This window comes from Bufo bufo, chromosome 9 (assembly GCF_905171765.1).
Source record: "Bufo bufo chromosome 9, aBufBuf1.1, whole genome shotgun sequence".
NCBI lineage: Eukaryota > Metazoa > Chordata > Amphibia > Anura > Bufonidae > Bufo > Bufo bufo.
In genome coordinates this window covers 177,778,457-177,796,967 of record NC_053397.1, presented here as the reverse complement: position 1 = coordinate 177,796,967, position 18,511 = coordinate 177,778,457, and the positions used below count along the sequence as shown (strand labels likewise).

The 18,511-nt window shown below is 44.0% G+C and overlaps 1 protein-coding gene across 1 annotated transcript; it reads left to right on the top strand.

Annotated features, from left to right (window-relative positions):
• The first annotated feature begins 9,338 nt into the window (after positions 1–9,338).
• Positions 9,339–14,376, top strand: LOC120979837 (protein kinase C theta type-like). The gene is made up of 6 exons (XM_040408792.1): positions 9,339–9,743; positions 12,090–12,343; positions 12,592–12,654; positions 12,801–13,355; positions 13,468–13,511; positions 14,171–14,376. Exons 1-5 carry the CDS (start codon positions 9,339–9,341, stop codon positions 13,490–13,492), a joined length of 1,302 nt encoding a protein of 433 aa, XP_040264726.1. The 3' UTR covers positions 13,493–13,511; positions 14,171–14,376.
• Positions 14,377–18,511: the final 4,135 nt, after the last annotated feature.

The following is an 18,511-nucleotide window of genomic DNA, read 5'->3' as shown; positions in this document are numbered from 1 at the left end:
TGCTGGACTGGTTTTTTTGACACCATGTCCCATTTGAAGCCCCCCTGATGCACCCCTAGAGTAGAAACTCCAAAAAAGTAGCCCCATTTTAGAAACTACGGGATAGGGTGGCAGTATTGTTGGTACTAGTTTAGGGTACATATGATTTTTGGTTGCTCTATATTACACTTTTTGTAAGGCAAGATAACAAGAAATAGCTGTTGTGGCACCGTTTTTATTTTTTGTTATTTACAACATTCATCTGACAGGTTAGATCATGTGATATTTTTATAGACCAGGTTGTCACGGATGCGGCTATACCTAATATGTATACTTTTTTTTATTTATGTAATTTTTACACAATGATTTCATTTTTGAAGCAAAAAATAATAATGTTTTAGTGTTTCCATAGTCTGAGAGCTATAATTTTTTCAGTTTTTGGGCGATTACCTTGGGTAGGGTATGATTTTTGCGGGATGAGATGACGGTTTTATTGGCACTATTTTAGGGTGCATGTGACTTTTTGATCGCTTGCTATTACACTTTTTGTGATGTAAGGTGATAAAAAATTGTTTATTTAGCACAGTTTTTATTAAAAAATTTTTACGGTGTTCATCTGACAGGTTAGGTCATGTGATATTTTTATAGAGCCGGTCGATACGGATGCGACGATACCTAATATGTATACTTTTTTTTATTTATGTAAGTTTTACACAATAATATAATTTTTGAAACAAAAAGAAAATCCTGTTTTCGTGTCTCCATATTCTAAGAGCCATAGTTTTTTCAGTTTTTGGGCGATTATCTTAGGTAGGGTCTAATTTTTTGCGGGATGAGATGGCGGTTTGATTGGCACTATTTTGGGGTGCATATGACTTTTTGATCACTTGCTATTACACTTTTTGTGATGTAAGGCGACAAAAAATGGTTTATTTAGCACAGTTTTTATTTTTTATTTTTTACAGTGTTCATCTGAGAGGTTAGGTCATGTGATATTTTTTTATAGAGCCGGTTGATACGAACGCGGCGATACCAAATATGTATACTTTTTTTTTATTTATGTAAGTTTTACACAATAACAGCTTTTTTCAAACAAAAAAAATGATGTTTTAGTGTCTCCATATTCTGAGCCATAGTTTTTTTTATTTTTTAGGCGATTGTCTCAGGTAGTGGCTCATTTTTTGCGGGATGAGGTGACGATTAGATTGGTACTATTTTGGTGGGCAAAAGCCTTTTTGATCGCTTGCTGTTGTACTTTTTGATGTAAGGTGACAAAAAATTTTTTATTTAGCACAGTTTTTATTTTTTACGGTGTTCATCCGAGGGGTTAGGTAATGTGATATGTTTATAGAGCCGGTCGATACGGATGTGGCGATACCTAATATGTTTACTTTTTTCTTTTCCCCTATTTTTTACCAATTTTTTTTAACTTTATTTGGGGAAAATGATGTTTTTGTTTATTTTTACTTGAAACTTTGAATTTTTTGGGGGGGAAAATTTATTTTTTAAACTTTTTTTTTCACTTTATTTTTTGTCCCACTTTGGGACTTGAACTTTTTGGGGTCTAATCCTTTACAATGCATTCCAATACTTCTGTATTGGAATGCATTGGCTGTATGAGTAATACTGTGTGTATTACTCATACAGCTTCCGGCCTGTGAGATCCAGGGGGCTGGATCTCACAGGCTCGTCACCGGAAGGCAGCGCGATGCCTTCCTTAGACATCGCGCTGCCTTCCATGCCATCGGTTCCCCCCCACAGCCCCATGGGTACCCGATGGCACCTCCGCCAGCCGCCGCCGCACAATAAAAAGCCGCAAACCGCATGTCTGAATTGACCTGCGGTTTGCGGCGATCGCCAACACGGGGGGGTCACGGGACATTTGATTTGAGCAGGCACCAGGTTCCGATCACCGCCCGCTGGGCGGCGGTGATCGGAACTATACATGACGTACCGGTACGTCATGGGTCCCTAAGGGGTTAAAGAAGGACTTTTGCGCCCTCAACTGTGGGACCCAGTAGGAAGACTTCCAGTCTCTAGTGATGGACGAACATCTGCCGGGACGGTTCGCGAACGCGATCAAATGTTCGTGAACCGCAAGTTTGCGGCGGGTCCCATTCATTTTAATGGCAGCCGAAACTGAAAAACTTTCAGCTCATATTTGCAGCCAAGAAATAATTACTAGAAGTGCACAAATAGTCCCACAACATGGACAGTGACATACCAGATGTATTATTCGAATTGGCGATCTCCATTCATAATTTTTTTCGATGCAAAATATCGGCAATATAATGTTCGCGTTTGCGCATGCGCGAATGCACTATACAGTACCCAAATGCACTATAAAGGAAGTATATTGGTATCTAACACCCCACTTCAATCAGTTTTTTTGGAGGACGACTGGTATATCACACCAGTAGAAATAATTTGTTCCAATAACGCTTGTCCCTCTATATACCTGCAGTATCGCAGCAGAACCGCACACAACTGCCGCACAATACAAATGCACTATAATATACTTTCTAACATAGAAAGTATATTATAACATTGTACAAGGAAGGCAATCCATTAGAATATACATCAAGATAAAACGTAACCTTTAATAATGTTACTATGAGGGTCCATTCACACGTCCGTAAGTGTTTTGCGGATCCGCAAAACACGGACACCGGCAATGTGCATTCCGCAATTTGCGGACCGCACATTGCCGGCACTATAATAGAAAATGCCTAATCTTGTCTGCAATTGCGGACAAGAATAGGAGATGTTCTATTTTTTTGGCGGAAACGAAAGCGCGGATGCGGAAGTGCGGATCCAAAAATACGGATGCGGACAGCACATTCCGGCCCCATTGAAAATGAATGGGTCTGCACCCGTTCCGCAAAATTGCGGAACGGATGCGGACCCATTTTGCGGATGTGTGAATGGAAAAGATATCCCTCAAAATTAAAATAAATTAAATTATTAAAGTTAAGCAAAAAGCATAGATGTGGTAGGTAATAAGTGCATGGCGGCACCAAATCAGAAACCATATGTCCTACCACAATCCGGGGGGTTCCAGTGCACATCCATGAATCCCCGAGGGAAAGCAAAAAACATCTATCCCTGGGCTAAATGATGATGTGGTATTAAAGGACGGGGTGGGCAAAGAACTGTCCCTGATATTGCCCTACAGCGGGGTGCTATTCTGGCCCTGATAGACTAACCACAGACCACCCGCCCTGATAAGAGCGACCCCGTCCGGAACCTTACCCTATATAAAAATGGCCCTAGTAAGCCCCTAGCCCCCTGACTTCCAGGTGATGACTATATAGATCTATGTGTTTATGACTCATTATAAAAGTATATTATAAGTATATCGCACCCCTCTGTGTATCACACTTTTCGATAGCACACCTATACCATAGAATGTGTGGGCAGATAAGAACCATTTAGCCCATCTAGTCTGCGCATGGGCAATTGAATCCTCCTGGCATCGTTCATGTCAAATCTGCCCATGCGCAGGATCGTGACTGGGGAGAGTTGTAGCCGCCGCCCAGCGAAGTGAATATTGATGAGCTGGGCGGGGCTTCAGAACGGCAGTTGGGAGCGGCTGGCTGGGCGCATTTTGAGATGAAACGCCGCCCCTTGGGCAGATTGGTGACGAGACAGGCAGGTTATAAAACTTTATATTTCGGTATTTAGAAGGTGGACAGGGGGGATATTTAGATGCTTTTAATAGACTGTATAAGACCTGTAATGTCATATATATAACTATATATGCTGATTTGGCCTGTCAGTGTCCCTTTAAAAGGACTTTTGTGGCCCTATTAGTTAGCGTTCAGTGTCCCTAACAGCCTGTCCCTGCCCCACACAGCAACCTCTCCCTACACTGGCAAAACACTGAATGTAGAGCCAGATCAGCTCTATTTATAAGGTAGGGGGGTATGTCCATGGGCTGAAATGTCTCAATTGGCTGTCCTGTACCACCTGATGGATGTGTCATGGGTAAAAGTTCTTCACAATGTAAAAGAATATGGCGGGCGCGAATATCTCCATATGTTTGCATGTTTGGCGAATGGCGAACACGTAAAGTTCGCCGCGAAATGACCGCCGGGCGAACTGCAAGGCCATTTCTACCAGCCTCATCTTAAAGAGGACTGCTCTCGTCTGGTCCTGTAATCTCATCATGTGGCTTTGCACCAGAATTTCGGTGCATGCAGATGATATAATCCTGTCCCTCTTCTGGAGAGAAGTGCACTGCGCATGTGCCGAAATGTATTGTGTGCACTTTATTACAACCAGTGCCGACATATTACTGAAGAGGATGATAGGGATTGTCCCAGGAGGAAAACCCTCTTTACATGGAGCCGCAGCAGTCAGATGTGAAGACAACATGTCATCGGTGCAGCGGAGTAAACTGAGAAAGGTGGAGACCAGGGACCCATCAGAGGGATATAGCAGAGCTACAAATCTTATGTGCGCTACAGAGCCTTTGTGTTCCTCTATAATTCCTATTATCACTGCCAATCAGCATAATAATGAATAAGATGAAATTTCCCATATAAATTACTGCAAATTAACCACTTCAGCCCCCAGTGCTTAAACACCCTGAAAGACCAGGCCACTTTTTACACTTCTGACCTACACTACTTTCACCATTTATTGCTCGGTCATGCAGCTTCCCACCCAAATGAATTTTACCTCCTTTTCTTCTCACTAATAGAGCTTTCATTTGGTGGTATTTCATTGCTGCTGACATTTTTACTTTTTTTGTTATTAATCGAAATTTAACGATTTTTTTGCAAAAAAATGACATTTTTCACTTTCAGTTGTAAAATTTTGCAAAAAAAACGAGATCCATATAGAAATTTTGCTCTAAATTTATAGTTCTACATGTCTTTGATAAAAAAAAAATGTTTGGGTAAAAAAAAATGGTTTGGGTAAAAGTTATAGCGTTTACAAACTATGGTACAAAAATGTGAATTTCCGCTTTTTGAAGCAGCTCTGACTTTCTGAGCACCTGTCATGTTTCCTGAGGTTCTACAATGGCCAGACAGTACAAACACCCCACAAATGACCCCATTTCGGAAAGTACACACCCTAAGGTATTCGCTGATGGGCATAGTGAGTTCATAGAACTTTTTATTTTTTGTCACAAGTTAGCGGAAAATGATGATTTTTTTTTTTTCTCACAAAGTCTCATATTCCACTAACTTGTGACAAAAAAAAAAAACTTCTATGAACTCACTATGCCCATCACTAAATACCTTGGGGTCTCTTCTTTCCAAAATGGGGTCACTTGAGGGGTAGTTATACTGCCCTGGCATTCTAGGGGCCCAAATGTGTGGTAAGGAGTTTGAAATCAAATTCTGTAAAAAATGACCTGTGAAATCCGAAAGGTGCTCTTTGGAATATGGGCCCCTTTGCCCACCTAGGCTGCAAAAAAGTGTCACACATCTGGTATCTCCGTACTCAGGAGAAGGTGGGGAATGTGTTTTGGGGTGTCTTTTTACATATACCCATGCTGGGTGAGATAAATATCTTGGTCAAATGCCAACTTTGTATAAAAAAATGGGAAAAGTTGTCTTTTGCCAAGATATTTCTCTCATCCAGCATGGGTATATGTAAAATGACACCCCAAAACACATTCCCCACCTTCTCCTGAGTACGGAGATACCAGATGTGTGACACTTTTTTGCAGCCTAGGTGGGCAAAGGGGCCCATATTCCAAAGAGCACCTTTCGGATTTCACAGGTCATTTTTTACAGAATTTGATTTCAAACTCCTTACCACACATTTGGGCCCCTAGAATGCCAGGGCAGTATAACTACCCCACAAGTGACCCCATTTTGGAAAGAAGACACCCCAAGGTATTCCGTGAGGTGCATGGCAAGTTCCTAGAATTTTTTATTTTTTGTCACAAGTTAGTGGAAAATGATGATTTTATTTTTTTTTTTTTTTCATACAAAGTCTCATATTCCACTAACTTGTGACAAAAAATAAAAACTTCCATGAACTCACTATGCCCATCAGCGAATACCTTGGGGTCTCTTCTTTCCAAAATGGGGACACTTGTGGGGTAGTTATACTGCCCTGGCATTCTAGGGGCCCAAATGTGTGGTAAGGAGTTTGAAATCAAATTCTGTAAAAAATGACCTGTGAAATCCGAAAGGTGCTCTTTGGAATGTGGGCCCCTTTGCCCACCTAGGCTGCAAAAAAGTGTCACACATCTGGTATTGCCGTACTCAGGAGAAGGTGGGGAATGTGTTTTGGGGTGTCATTTTACATATACCCATGCTGGGTGAGATAAATATCTTGGTCAAATGCCAACTTTGTATAAAAAAAATGGGAAAAGTTGTCTTTTGCCAAGATATTTCTCTCACCCAGCATGGGTATATGTAAAATGACACCCCAAAACACATTCCCCAACTTCTCCTGAGTACGGCGATACCAGATGTGTGACACTTTTTTGCAGCCTAGATGCGCAAAGGTGCCCAAATTCCTTTTAGGAGGGCATTTTTAGACATTTGGATACCAGACTTCTTCTCACGCTTTGGGGCCCCTAGAATACCAGGGCAGTATAAATTACCCACATGTGACCCCATTTTGGAAATAAGACACCCCAAGGTATTCAATGAGGGGCATGGCGAGTTCATAGAAAAAAATTTTTTTGGGCACAAGTTAGCGGAAATTGATATTTTTTATTTTTTTCTCACAAAGTCTCCCGTTCCGCTAACTTGGGACAAAAATTTCAATCTTTCATGGACTCAATATGCCCCTCACGGAATACCTGGGGGTGTCTTCTTTCCGAAATGGGGTCACATGTGGGGTATTTATACTGCCCTGGCATTCTAGGGGCCCTAAAGCGTGAGAAGAAGTCTGGAATATAAATGTCTAAAAAATTTTATGCATTTGGATTCCGTGAGGGGTATGGTGAGTTCATGTGAGATTTTATTTTTTGACACAAGTTAGTGGAATATGAGACTTTGTAAGAAAAAAAAAAAAAAAATTCCGCTAACTTGGGCCAAAAAAATGTCTGAATGGAGCCTTACAGAGGGGTGATCAATGACAGGGGGGTGATCAATGACAGGGGGGTGATCAATGACAGGGGTGGTGATCAATGACAGGGGGGGTGATCAATGACAGGGGGGGTGATCAATGACAGGGGGGTGATCAGGGAGTCTATATGGGGTGATCACCACAGTCATTGATCATGCCCCTGTAAGGCTTCATTCAGACGTCCGGATGCGTTTTGCGGATCGGATCCATCTATCAGTGCATCCGTAAAAATCATGCGGACATCTGAATGGAGCTTTACAGGGGGGTGATCAGGGAGTCTATATGGGGTGATCACCACAGTCATTGATCATGCCCCTGTAAGGCTTCATTCAGACGTCCGGATGGTTTTGCGGATCGGATCCATCTATCAGTGCATCCGTAAAAATCATGCGGACATCTGAATGGAGCTTTACAGGGGGGTAATCAATGACAGGGGGGTGATCACCACAGTCATTGATCATGCCCCTGTAAGGCTTCATTCAGACGTCCGGATGCGTTTTGCGGATCGGATCCATCTATCAGTGCATCCGTAAAAATCATGCGGACATCTGAATGGAGCTTTACAGGGGGGTGATCAGGGAGTCTATATGGGGTGATCACCACAGTCATTGATCATGCCCCTGTAAGGCTTCATTCAGACGTCCGGATGCGTTTTGCGGGTCGGATCCATCTATCAGTGCATCCGTAAAAATCATGCGGACATCTGAATGGAGCTTTACAGGGGGGTGATCAGGGAGTCTATATGGGGTGATCACCACAGTCATTGATCATGCCCCTGTAAGGCTTCATTCAGACGTCCGGATGCGTTTTGCGGATCGGATCCATCTATCAGTGCATCCGTAAAAATCATGCGGACATCTGAATGGAGCTTTACAGGGGGGTAATCAATGACAGGGGGGTGATCACCACAGTCATTGATCATGCCCCTGTAAGGCTTCATTCAGACGTCCGGATGCGTTTTGCGGATCGGATCCATCTATCAGTGCATCCGTAAAAATCATGCGGACATCTGAATGGAGCTTTACAGGGGGGTGATCAGGGAGTCTATATGGGGTGATCACCACAGTCATTGATCATGCCCCTGTAAGGCTTCATTCAGACGTCAGGATGCGTTTTGCGGATCGGATCCATCTATCAGTGCATCCGTAAAAATCATGCGGACATCTGAATGGAGCTTTACAGGGGGGTAATCAATGACAGGGGGGTGATCAGGGAGTCTATATGGGGTGATCAGGGGTGATCAGGGGCTAATAAGGGGTTAATAAGTGACGGGGGGGGGGGGTGTAGTGTAGTGTAGTGGTGCTTGGTGCTACTTTACTGAGCTACCTGTGTCCTCTGGTGGTCGATCCAAACAAAGGGGACCACCAGAGGACCAGGTAGCAGGTATATTAGACGCTGTTATGAAAACAGCGTCTAATATACCTGTTAGGGGTTAAAAAAAACACATCTCCAGCCTGCCAGCGAACGATCGCCGCTGGCAGGCTGGAGATCAACTCTCTTACCTTCCGTTCTTGTGAGCGCGCGCGCCTGTGTGCGCGCGTTCACAGGAAATCTCGGCCATCGCGAGATGACGCATATATGCGTGACTCTACGCAGGGCTGCCACCTCCGGAACGCGATCCTGCGTTAGGCGGTCCGGAGGTGGTTAAACAAGTCACCTATACACCTGGCAGTATCTTGTATAGAAACCCTCATTCTTCCATAATGGAAAATGTACACCCCCAACAATCACACAAACCATGGCCGGCTACTAAAACTGGGACCAATCCAAAATTGTCCAAATGAAGCCTTTCTAACATTTCCCACCTTAGAATAAATTGTAATTGTGGTGAATCCCTATGCAATCTCCACAGAAGACTCCTTCACCCAATTCCTCTTGTCCACAATGTCTTCTCCTCCCTGTACACCCAGAATTACCCCAACAAGGCTTTATTATTCCTGACATTAGCAGCAAGTACAATTTATGGTTTATTTCTCCACCTGGTTCATGTGAATTTCCACACAAGTGCAGAGTTTCTGAAGAACTACGGACACCGCTGCCACCCCAGATATAAAGGTCCTATCCCCTGCCCCATCTCCTAATAATATAGCACTAGAAGACACGGCCATGAATGTCTCCATTCCTCTAGACACTGGACCACCACTCCTGATGCCCATATCACAGTGTAGATGGCAGAGCAGGTCCATGCACCACTGGCAGGCAGGTGCCACCTGAGGCTTCCATGACCTCTGACCTTATGCACCTGCACACGACCAACTGCCGTTCATTTTCAACTGTCATCGACAGCGACTGGACTGAACCCGACAGGAGAAGAGAGAATGGCGTCCACTGGACACAGAGAAGACGGCGAAGAGAGAGAAGATAAGAAGAGAAAGACGGAGAAGAACAGCAAGAACTCCAAGGAGATGAAGAGGAAGAAGAGAGAAAAGAAGAGAGAAGATGAGAAGAGAAAGAGGGAAGAGGACAACGAGAGCGGATCCAAGGAGATGAAGAGGAAGAAGAGAGAAAAGAAGAGAGAAGATGAGAAGAGAAAGAGGGAAGAGGACAACGAGAGCGGATCCAAGGAGATGAAGAAGAGGAGAGGAGAGAAGGCCAGAGTATTGGAGGATGAGGAGCCAAGAGCCGGCAGCAGCCAGGACCCTGGAGCACCCAGCCCCTACCCCAAATTAAACATCACTCGCTTCACCATCCATCAGGTGCTGGGTAGGGGCGGCTTTGGTGTAGTAAGTTTTATTACTTCTTATTTCCTGCTATAGAGACAGAGATCCTAATTCTACATGATTTCCATCTCCTGTGCAGCTAGATGCAGTCTATTGTCTTCTGTTATCAGCCATTTCAGACTCCTAAGAGGCTAACTGTACATTTCTACATCGGGATAAGTGACAGGCATTCCAGAAAGTTCTCTGCTCCTATGTTCAGTCCTTTCTATCTCTAGTGCTGAGACCTCCAGTAACATTACCGCCCCCATCTACACTGTCCTTAGTTATTCCTATGTGATATGGTAAAAGAAAAATCCACAGAACCTTCCCAAGAACAGACACCACAATATGTCCGCTCACTCATTTCTTCCACAGATGAAAGGCATAGGGATCATTCACTGTGTGACCGACTATTAGGGAATTGCAGGGTCTCCTAGTACAATATAAGGGCCGTGGTCTGGACGCGGTCGCCCTTGTCAGGGTGGGAGCTCCATGGTTCAGATACTTAGGGCAGGATATCCAGTGCAGAGAGTAAAGCCTGTATTACACTGACCGATATTTCTGCCGATAATCGCTAATGAGCGTTTGCATAAACGCTCGTTAGCAATCATCTTGCAGTGTAATACTGATGCTGATTGCCTGATTAACAAGTAAAAGCTCTTTCATCTGCGAATTCTGTTCTTTAAGCATGCTTAAAAATCAGCGCTTGCCGGCAGCAGATCATGTTGTTCAATAGCGATCTACCGCCAGCAACCGCTAGACAGTATGAGGACGAGCAATGGCATAGCGACTACTCCTCCCCATGCTGCACAAATCGCTGCACGTAATAGCAGTGGTCTCCTCCACTAGCTAGCAGCGATTGCTGGGATACTGCTTGCTGATGAGCCTGTCTACTACAGTCTTAACAGGGTAAGGATACACCAATGTTTGGTGCAGTGAGGGTCTTCCATAAGACCCTTTCATTCTGTGTGTTCCAAAACTGAACAGGCGTTCTTACTGAAGGGCCTGCTATATGGAAATACATGATCTTATAGTTTGGTTCCTATCACATCATAGTCCTTTTAATCACTGGTAATGGGGATTAATGCTCAATGTTCTGTTTTCACCTCTTATGTGGTTATTGTGAAGATATTTCTTAAACAAATTGGATTAAATGTGAAAATGTAGATAATGATGGTTCCCCCTTGTAGCTCTCTTGATGTGGTGTAACAGTAGGGTCCCATGATTGGTGACCCATATCTGTATGGACCTTATCGGGATTTTATTTTGTGATCCTCACTTTTGTGCAGCTGTAGGGTCTGGATGTTACCTGACTGACGACCACTTCCCTCATTCCTCGTTCTTAGGCCTATTGCACACGACCGTATGGCTTTTTCAGTGTTTTGCGGTCCGTTTTTCACGGATCCGTTGTTCCGTTTTTTGCTTCCGTTGTGTTTCCGTTTCTGTTCCATTTTTCCGTTCCGTTTTTCCGTATGGCATATACAGTATACAGTAATTACATAGATAAAATTGGACTGGGCATAACATTTTCAATAGATGGTTCAGCAAAGAACGGAATGGAAACGGAAGACATACGGATGCATTTCCGTATGTGTTCCGTTTTTTTTGCGGACCCATTGACTTGAATGGAGCCACGGAACGTGATTTGCGGGCAATAATAGGACATGTTCTATGTTAAAACGGAACGGAATAACGGAAATACGGAAACGGAATGCATACGGAGTACATTCAGTTTTTTTTGCGGAACTATTGAAATGAATGGTTGCGTATATAGACCGTATACGGAACGCAAAAAACGGCCAGTAAACAGGGAAAAAAAACGGCCGTGTGCAAGAGGCCTAAGGCTACTTTCACACTAGCGTTTTAGCTTTCTGTTTCTGAGATCCGTCATGGGCTCTCGCAAGCGGTCCAAAAACGGATCAGTTTTGCCCTAATGCATTCTGAATGGAAAAGGATCCGCTCAGATTGCATCAGTTTGCCTCCGTTCAGTCACCATTCCGCTCTGGAGGCGGACACCAAAACACTACCTTTAGCGTTTTTCTGTCCGCCATGTGCTGCGGAGCAAGACGGATCCGTCCTGACACACAATGTAAGTCAATGGGGACGGATCCGTTTTCTCTGACACAATAGAAAACTGATCTGTTCCCTATTGACTTTCAATGGTGTTCATGACGGATCTGTCATAGCCATAGAAGACATAATACAACCGGATCCGTTCATGACGGATGCATGCGGTTGTATTATGGATCTGCAAAAAACACTAATGTGAAAGTAGCCTTAGCTGAATAGCCAGAAACCCCTGGAGATAAATCCCCCATGTAATAAATGTAGAAGAATTACCCTGTGACCACTTCCATTTGTCCTCTTCAGGTGGTCCTGGCATCAGTCCCCCGCCGGAACACCTACACGGCCATTAAGATTATCAACAAAAGAGGGGACAATGCAGCAATTTTAATGAGAGAGCGGCGGATACTCCTGGTGGCCCGAGACTGCCCGTTCCTGTGCCACCTCTATGCCGCACATCAGACACAGGAGCGGGCCTATTTCGTCACCGAGTATCTGTCGGGCGGCAGCCTGGAGGATTTAATCGATCTGTGCGGCTACTTGAACATCAACAACGTAAGGTGAGTAAATGACCGATCAGGAGACAGAGAGGAAAATACTGAAAAGAAAGTGACTGAAGGGTGGAAAATAAAAGGAGACATGACAGGTCAGACTGAGATGAAGGCAGAGAATGGAGGGAAAACAGGCTGTCATAAACAGCGCCTCCGCTCTGCTGGTGGTGACAGATAATAAGGTAGTAACATAATGTTAGGGAATTGCTAGAGAAGGATCTCATGTCATTGACACTACACCCTGTCCTCTCCGTCAGATTCTACACAGCAGAGATTGTGTGCGGCCTCCAGTTCCTCCATGGACACAACATCGTCCACCGGTAAGAAGAACTTCCCCACATCTCCCTGTAATGGTGGAAGTAATGCACCCAGCTTTCCTAGAGTCCTGATGTCCCATGTATTCTGTGTCAGTGCCTCACTGGACAGATTCACCATTCTCTTTTCTTTATCTGTCCCCTTATTTCAGAGACATAAAGCCAGATAACATCATGCTGGACAAGGATGGACACATCCGCATCATTGACCTGGGTCTGGCCCAAGATGGCGTCACCTTCTCCAGTAAGACCAGTGGAGTGACGGGCACAGATGTGTATATGGCCCCGGAGGTGATTGCCGGATTGGAGTATTACACAGCAGTTGACTGGTGGAGCCTGGGTATTGTAGTGTCCAGGATGTCATCAGGATGCTCCCCATTTTACTATGGCTCCATCAGTGAAGAGGTGTGCAAATCCATCACCACAGCCAAGGCAGACATCCCATCTTGGCTGGACGCTGATGTACAACACCTTTTGAAAAAACTGCTGCGTAAAAACCCAGAGAGGCGGCTGGGTGTGTATAAGAACATCAGAGACCATCCATTCTTTAACACCATTGTCTGGGAGGACCTGGAGGAGAGGAGAGCACAGCCACCATGTGTACCATTCAGGGCAGCTCTGGAGAACCAACATCTGCTGTGGCCGGAGGATACCACACCCCTTCACCCCGTGGCCGGATTCTCCTACATGTCACCAAGCTTGGCCCGGTAAGATCCCCCTCCTCTACTGATGATGTTTTCAGTCTCACCTCTGTGGTCATCATCATTGTTCTTCTGGACCTGTCACCTGTCCAATCACTGTGTCTCTGCTTCTTCTTAGGATGGTGAAAAGGTCCAAACTGTGAGGGGATCCACGACCATCTGGTGAGCTCCCCCTGCACATATCTGTACATACCTATATACACTGGACACCTACCATCATAGCCATGCATTTCACATACATTGGAAAGTTTATAAAGAACAGTTCTTCAAAAATAATATTAGTCTCCGAGGCATCCTCTCCTGAGTTATAGCTGTTTTTAGAAAATCTAATGGACATTTGCAAAAGTCCTAGTATGGACTCATACTAAGGGCTCATTCAGACGGCGATAGTGTTTTGCAGAACACGGATACCGGCTGTGTGCGTTCGGCAGTTTGCGATCCCCACATGGCCGGCACAATCATAGAAATTACTATTCTTGTCCGTGATTGCAGACAAGAATAGAATTCGCTCTATCTTTTTTTTTTCTGCGGGGCTGCGGAACGGATCTATGGATGCTGAGAGCACACGGTGTGCTGTCCGTATCTTTTGCGGTCCTATTGAAATGAATGGGTCCGCACCTGTTCATCAAAATTGCGGAGCGGATGTGGACCCATTCACACGGTCGTCTGAATGATACTGAAAGATGTATTTTGGTGGATCTGCAGAATTTTACATTTTAATATATCAGGTAGAAATCTGATCAGGATAAGTCATGTTACTGTAGGTCACTTTTCTACATCCACAATAGATAAAACTAACAGCGCTCTGTTATGTCTTGCAGGATCGGCCCGCGCCTCCTGCCCAGAGCTTTGTGCCTCCTGCCCCACGTCTCTGCTGCTGTAGAAGACCTCGGCTTGCCTGCAACATCCTCTTTTTACCATCTTATTGCTGCTCATTTTCCATCATGTTGTTGCCCCGGACCTTGACTCGGCATCCTCCAATATCTCGCCGGCATCAGACATCACCACCTCCTCCTGAAGACCCTCTACACCCCAGGAGCAACCTGTGCTTGATCCCATCTGGCATCCGGTGAGTTCAGGAGAAATAGCCGCATATTGTAGCCCTGGGGCAGATAGCAGAGATCTTACCAGAGCGGCTGTTATCCCTGAACTCACCAACTTCTAACAACATCTATGTACAGGCCTGGTAAGTAATGCCTCATTCACATGTCAGTGTTTTGGTCAGTGATTTCCATCAGTGATTGTGAGCCAAAACCAGGCGTGAAGCCTCCACAGACATAAGGTATAAGGGAAAGATCTGCACCTGTTCTGTGTTTAGAGCCACACCTGGTTTGGCTCAAAATCACTGATGGAAATCACTGACCGAACACTGACATGTGAGAATGAGGCTTAACATGCATCACACACATCACACTACACACATATAGATAGATATAAGTATAGAGACATAGATATAAGTATAGAGACATAGATACACATATAGACACACTGACATACAGACACATAAGACTAATAGATATAGATATCGGCTCCGATCCTGGGACTTGTTCTGATCGCCATATTTGGGGTCGGGAAGGAATTTTCCCCCCTTGAGGACAATTGGCTCATTCCTCAAGGAGGTTTTTGCCTTCCCCAGGATCATCTCAGCCTTAAATAGGTTTAGTATTATAGATCTTCACTACACATATTTATCTTAATTTAAAAATAAAAAAATTTATCAAATAAAATAGGTATATTAGATTAGAAAAATATAAATAAAAAACAAAAAATTATTTATACTAAGCAGGTTAGGTAGTGACTTTTGATCCTGGGACTTGTTCTGATCGCCATATTTGGGGTCGGGAAGGAATTTTTCCCCCTTAAAAAGAGGATAATTGGCTCATTCCTCAAGGGGGTTTTCGCCTTCCTCTGGATCAACAGTCTACACATAGGTTTAGCTTAATACACTTTACATTTCACACATAAATTGATAGTAAAAATATATATTAAATAGACATAAAAATTTATTTAAACAATAAAAAAATAAAAAAACATAGGTTTAGCTTTAGTTTCATACAATGTAGGACATACAAATATTAGATCATTAAAAATATAAAAAATATTAAAAAATGTTTTTTTATACTAGGTAGGTTAGGTCGTGACTTTTGATCTTGGGATTTTTTCTGATCGCCATATTTGGGGTCGGGAAGGAATTATTCCCCCTTAAAAAGAGGATAATTGGCTCATTCCTCAAGGGGGTTTTCGCCTTCCTCTGGATCAACAGTCTACAAATAGGTTTAGTTCCATACATTTTCCTTTTCACACATAAATATATAGTAAATAGAATTAAAAATAAATTTATAAAATAAAAATTTATATTAATATCATATGTATAGGAATCAGATAGGATAGATAACGGCTTTGATCCTGGGATTCATTCTGATCGCCATATTTGGGGTCGGGAAGGAATTTTTGCCCCTTGAGGACAATTGGCTCTTTCCTCTTATGGGGTTTTCGCCTTCCTCAGGATCAACTCAGCCCTAAAATTCCCCTCATAAAAATCCCCCCTCCTATAAGTAGAAATAAATTGTTATTTTCGCCCCCTCCCTTACATCTTGTGTCCGTGTCTTTATTTCCATTGTGTAGTGTTCTGATAAATGTGGTAATCTGTCAGCAGAATACAGGCTGCTGTTTACCGCAGGATATAGACTGCATTTTCTGAAGCACAGGCTCCCAGAACGTATCCTGTGTCTGCGGATGTGCTGACGAGTAATCCTCTGGAAATCTGACCGTTCCATCTCTTTCCAGACGCTAAAGGGAGAAATTACTATTAGGCATGATATGGCGGCAGTATAGGGTCACCTGAGGATTTCTAAATTCTTATAGGTTATTATATCAGACTGGTTATTAATATCAGACTGGTTTGGGGTCTGAGACTCCGCACCCCACCAATCAGCTGTTGGGGAGTAGCTGAGTGAACGGGAGCAGCACTGCAGTAACCAGGTCCATACACTACACAGTGGACGGAGATGTGTAGTTCCTCCGCCGAAGCTACTCCCCAACAGCTGGTAAGCAGAGGTGTGGGGTGTCGGACCCCCGCCAATCTGATATTGGTGATATATCCTAAAGGGCTCTTTACATGGGCCGAGAGTCTTATAGATAATAGCATTATAGGAACGGTAGGATTGTTCCTTCCCGATAATCTGCTGCTCTGTCGTTCCATGTAAAGGGGTCTTAAGGATTGTCTATAAATATCAAAATCTTGGAGAATCCCTTTAAGTTTCAAATTGGGTCAGAGGGGTAAAAGTGGATGAAAAACCTAAATAAAGCGATTCTCTCCTCCGTTGATCCCCCTGGCGCTGTCCAGGTCCCTGCTGCTCTCTACTTCCAGCTCCCATCTTTATATGCAAGAAATGCCTGCACTCAATCAATCACCGGCTGAGGCGGGACATGGATTTCGGAACATTTCCTGTTTGTCGCGACAGGAGCTGGAAGTAGAAAGCAGGGCAGATCCAAGCAGCATTAAAATGGCAGCTGCGGGCGCTCGGTGGAGGTATATATATATTGTTTTTTTATGTTTTTTAGCCACTCTGACCCCACTGCCAACTATTTTGGTTTCGCTGGAAAACCCCTTTAATGGTGCCAGCTTCACAATAGAGCCCATAATGCAAGAACAGAAGAGCCGATAATGCCAGCTTCAAACCAGAGGATCAGCCTCTTCTCAGGTCTCCAGGGCAAGCGGCCAGCGTTAGACATGTAAGCAGGCAGTCAGCGACATTAGAGATCGGCCCAGGAGGAAAGGTCTGTGCAACAGGACAGCAATGAGCAGAAGACGTCACACTGAATGCTGCTGGACCTGCTCACCTGTGACCGGCCACCCGCCCACCATCCACCAGTCATGGCATTGTAGCTACAAAGCCTCATTTGTAAGTGAAGGCTTCATATAATAGGACATGATATGGACATCTGGTTCTGGTATCTGTAATGTCACATCATTTTATATACACAGTCCCAGTTAGTTTTCCCTTCCCCCTCTCTTATGATCTCAGTAAATATATAATATGGGCCTGGGAACCTGTAGAAGGCCCCTTTCACACGAGCGTGACGTGAACACATAGCACCCGCACTGAATCCAGACCCATTCATTTCAATGGGTCTGTGTACATCAGCGTTTTTTTTTTTCACACATCAGTTCTGCGTTTGGTGGAAAATGCAGCATGTTCTATATTCTGCGTTTTTCAAGCAGCCCTGGCCCCAAAGGCCCCTTACACACGGGCGAGTATTCCAGCGCGGATGCGATGCGTGAGGTGAACACATAGCACCCGCACTGAATACCGACCCATTCATTTCTATGGGGCTGTTCACATGAGCGGTGATTTTCACGCATCACTTGTGCGTTGCGTGAAAATCGCAGCATGCTCTATATTCAGCGTTTTTCACGCAATGCAGGCCCCATAGAAGTGAATGGGGTTGCCTGAAAATCGCAAGCATCCGCAACAAGTGCAGATGCGGTGCGATTTTCACGCATGGTTGCTAGGTGACAGTCTATTCACTGTATTATTTTCCCTTATAACATGGTTATAAGGTAAAATAATAGCATTCTGAATACAGAATGCTTAGTAGGTGATCAATTGAGGGTTAAAAAAATAAATAAAAATTAACTTACCTTCTCCTCTTGTTCGCGTAGTTCCCGGTCTCTTCTTTACTTCTTAAAAGATGAACTATCGGCTAGGACCAGTGGTGACGTCAGATCACATGCTCCAATCACATGGTCCATCACCACGGTGATGGACCATGTGATTGGAGCATGTGATCTGACGTCACCAAAGGTCCTTTAGCCCACAGCTCATCATTAAAGAAGTAAAGAAGAGACCGGGAACTACGCGAACAAGAGGAGAAGGTGAGTTAATTTTTTTATTTTTTTTTAACCCTCAATTGATGACCTACTAAGCATTCTGTATTCAGAATGCTATTATTTTCCCTTATAACCATGTTATAAGGGAAAATAATAACATCTACAGAACCTAACCCAAGCCCGAACTTCTGTGAAAAAGTTCGGGTTTGGGTACCAAACATGCGTGATTTTTCTCACGCGAGTGCAAAACGCATTACAATGTTTTGCACTCGCGCGGAAAAATTGCAGGTGTTCCCGCAACGCACCCGCACATTTTCCCTCAACGCCC

Coding starts and splice junctions, on each gene's coding strand:
- LOC120979837 (XM_040408792.1), top strand. CDS start 9,339: ATGGCGTCCACTGGACACAGAGAAGACGGCGAAGAGAGAGAAGATAAG. Junction 9,744..12,089: donor GTAGGGGCGGCTTTGGTGTA/GTAAGTTTTATT, acceptor TGTCCTCTTCAG/GTGGTCCTGGCATCAGTCCC. Junction 12,655..12,800: donor GGACACAACATCGTCCACCG/GTAAGAAGAACT, acceptor CCCTTATTTCAG/AGACATAAAGCCAGATAACA.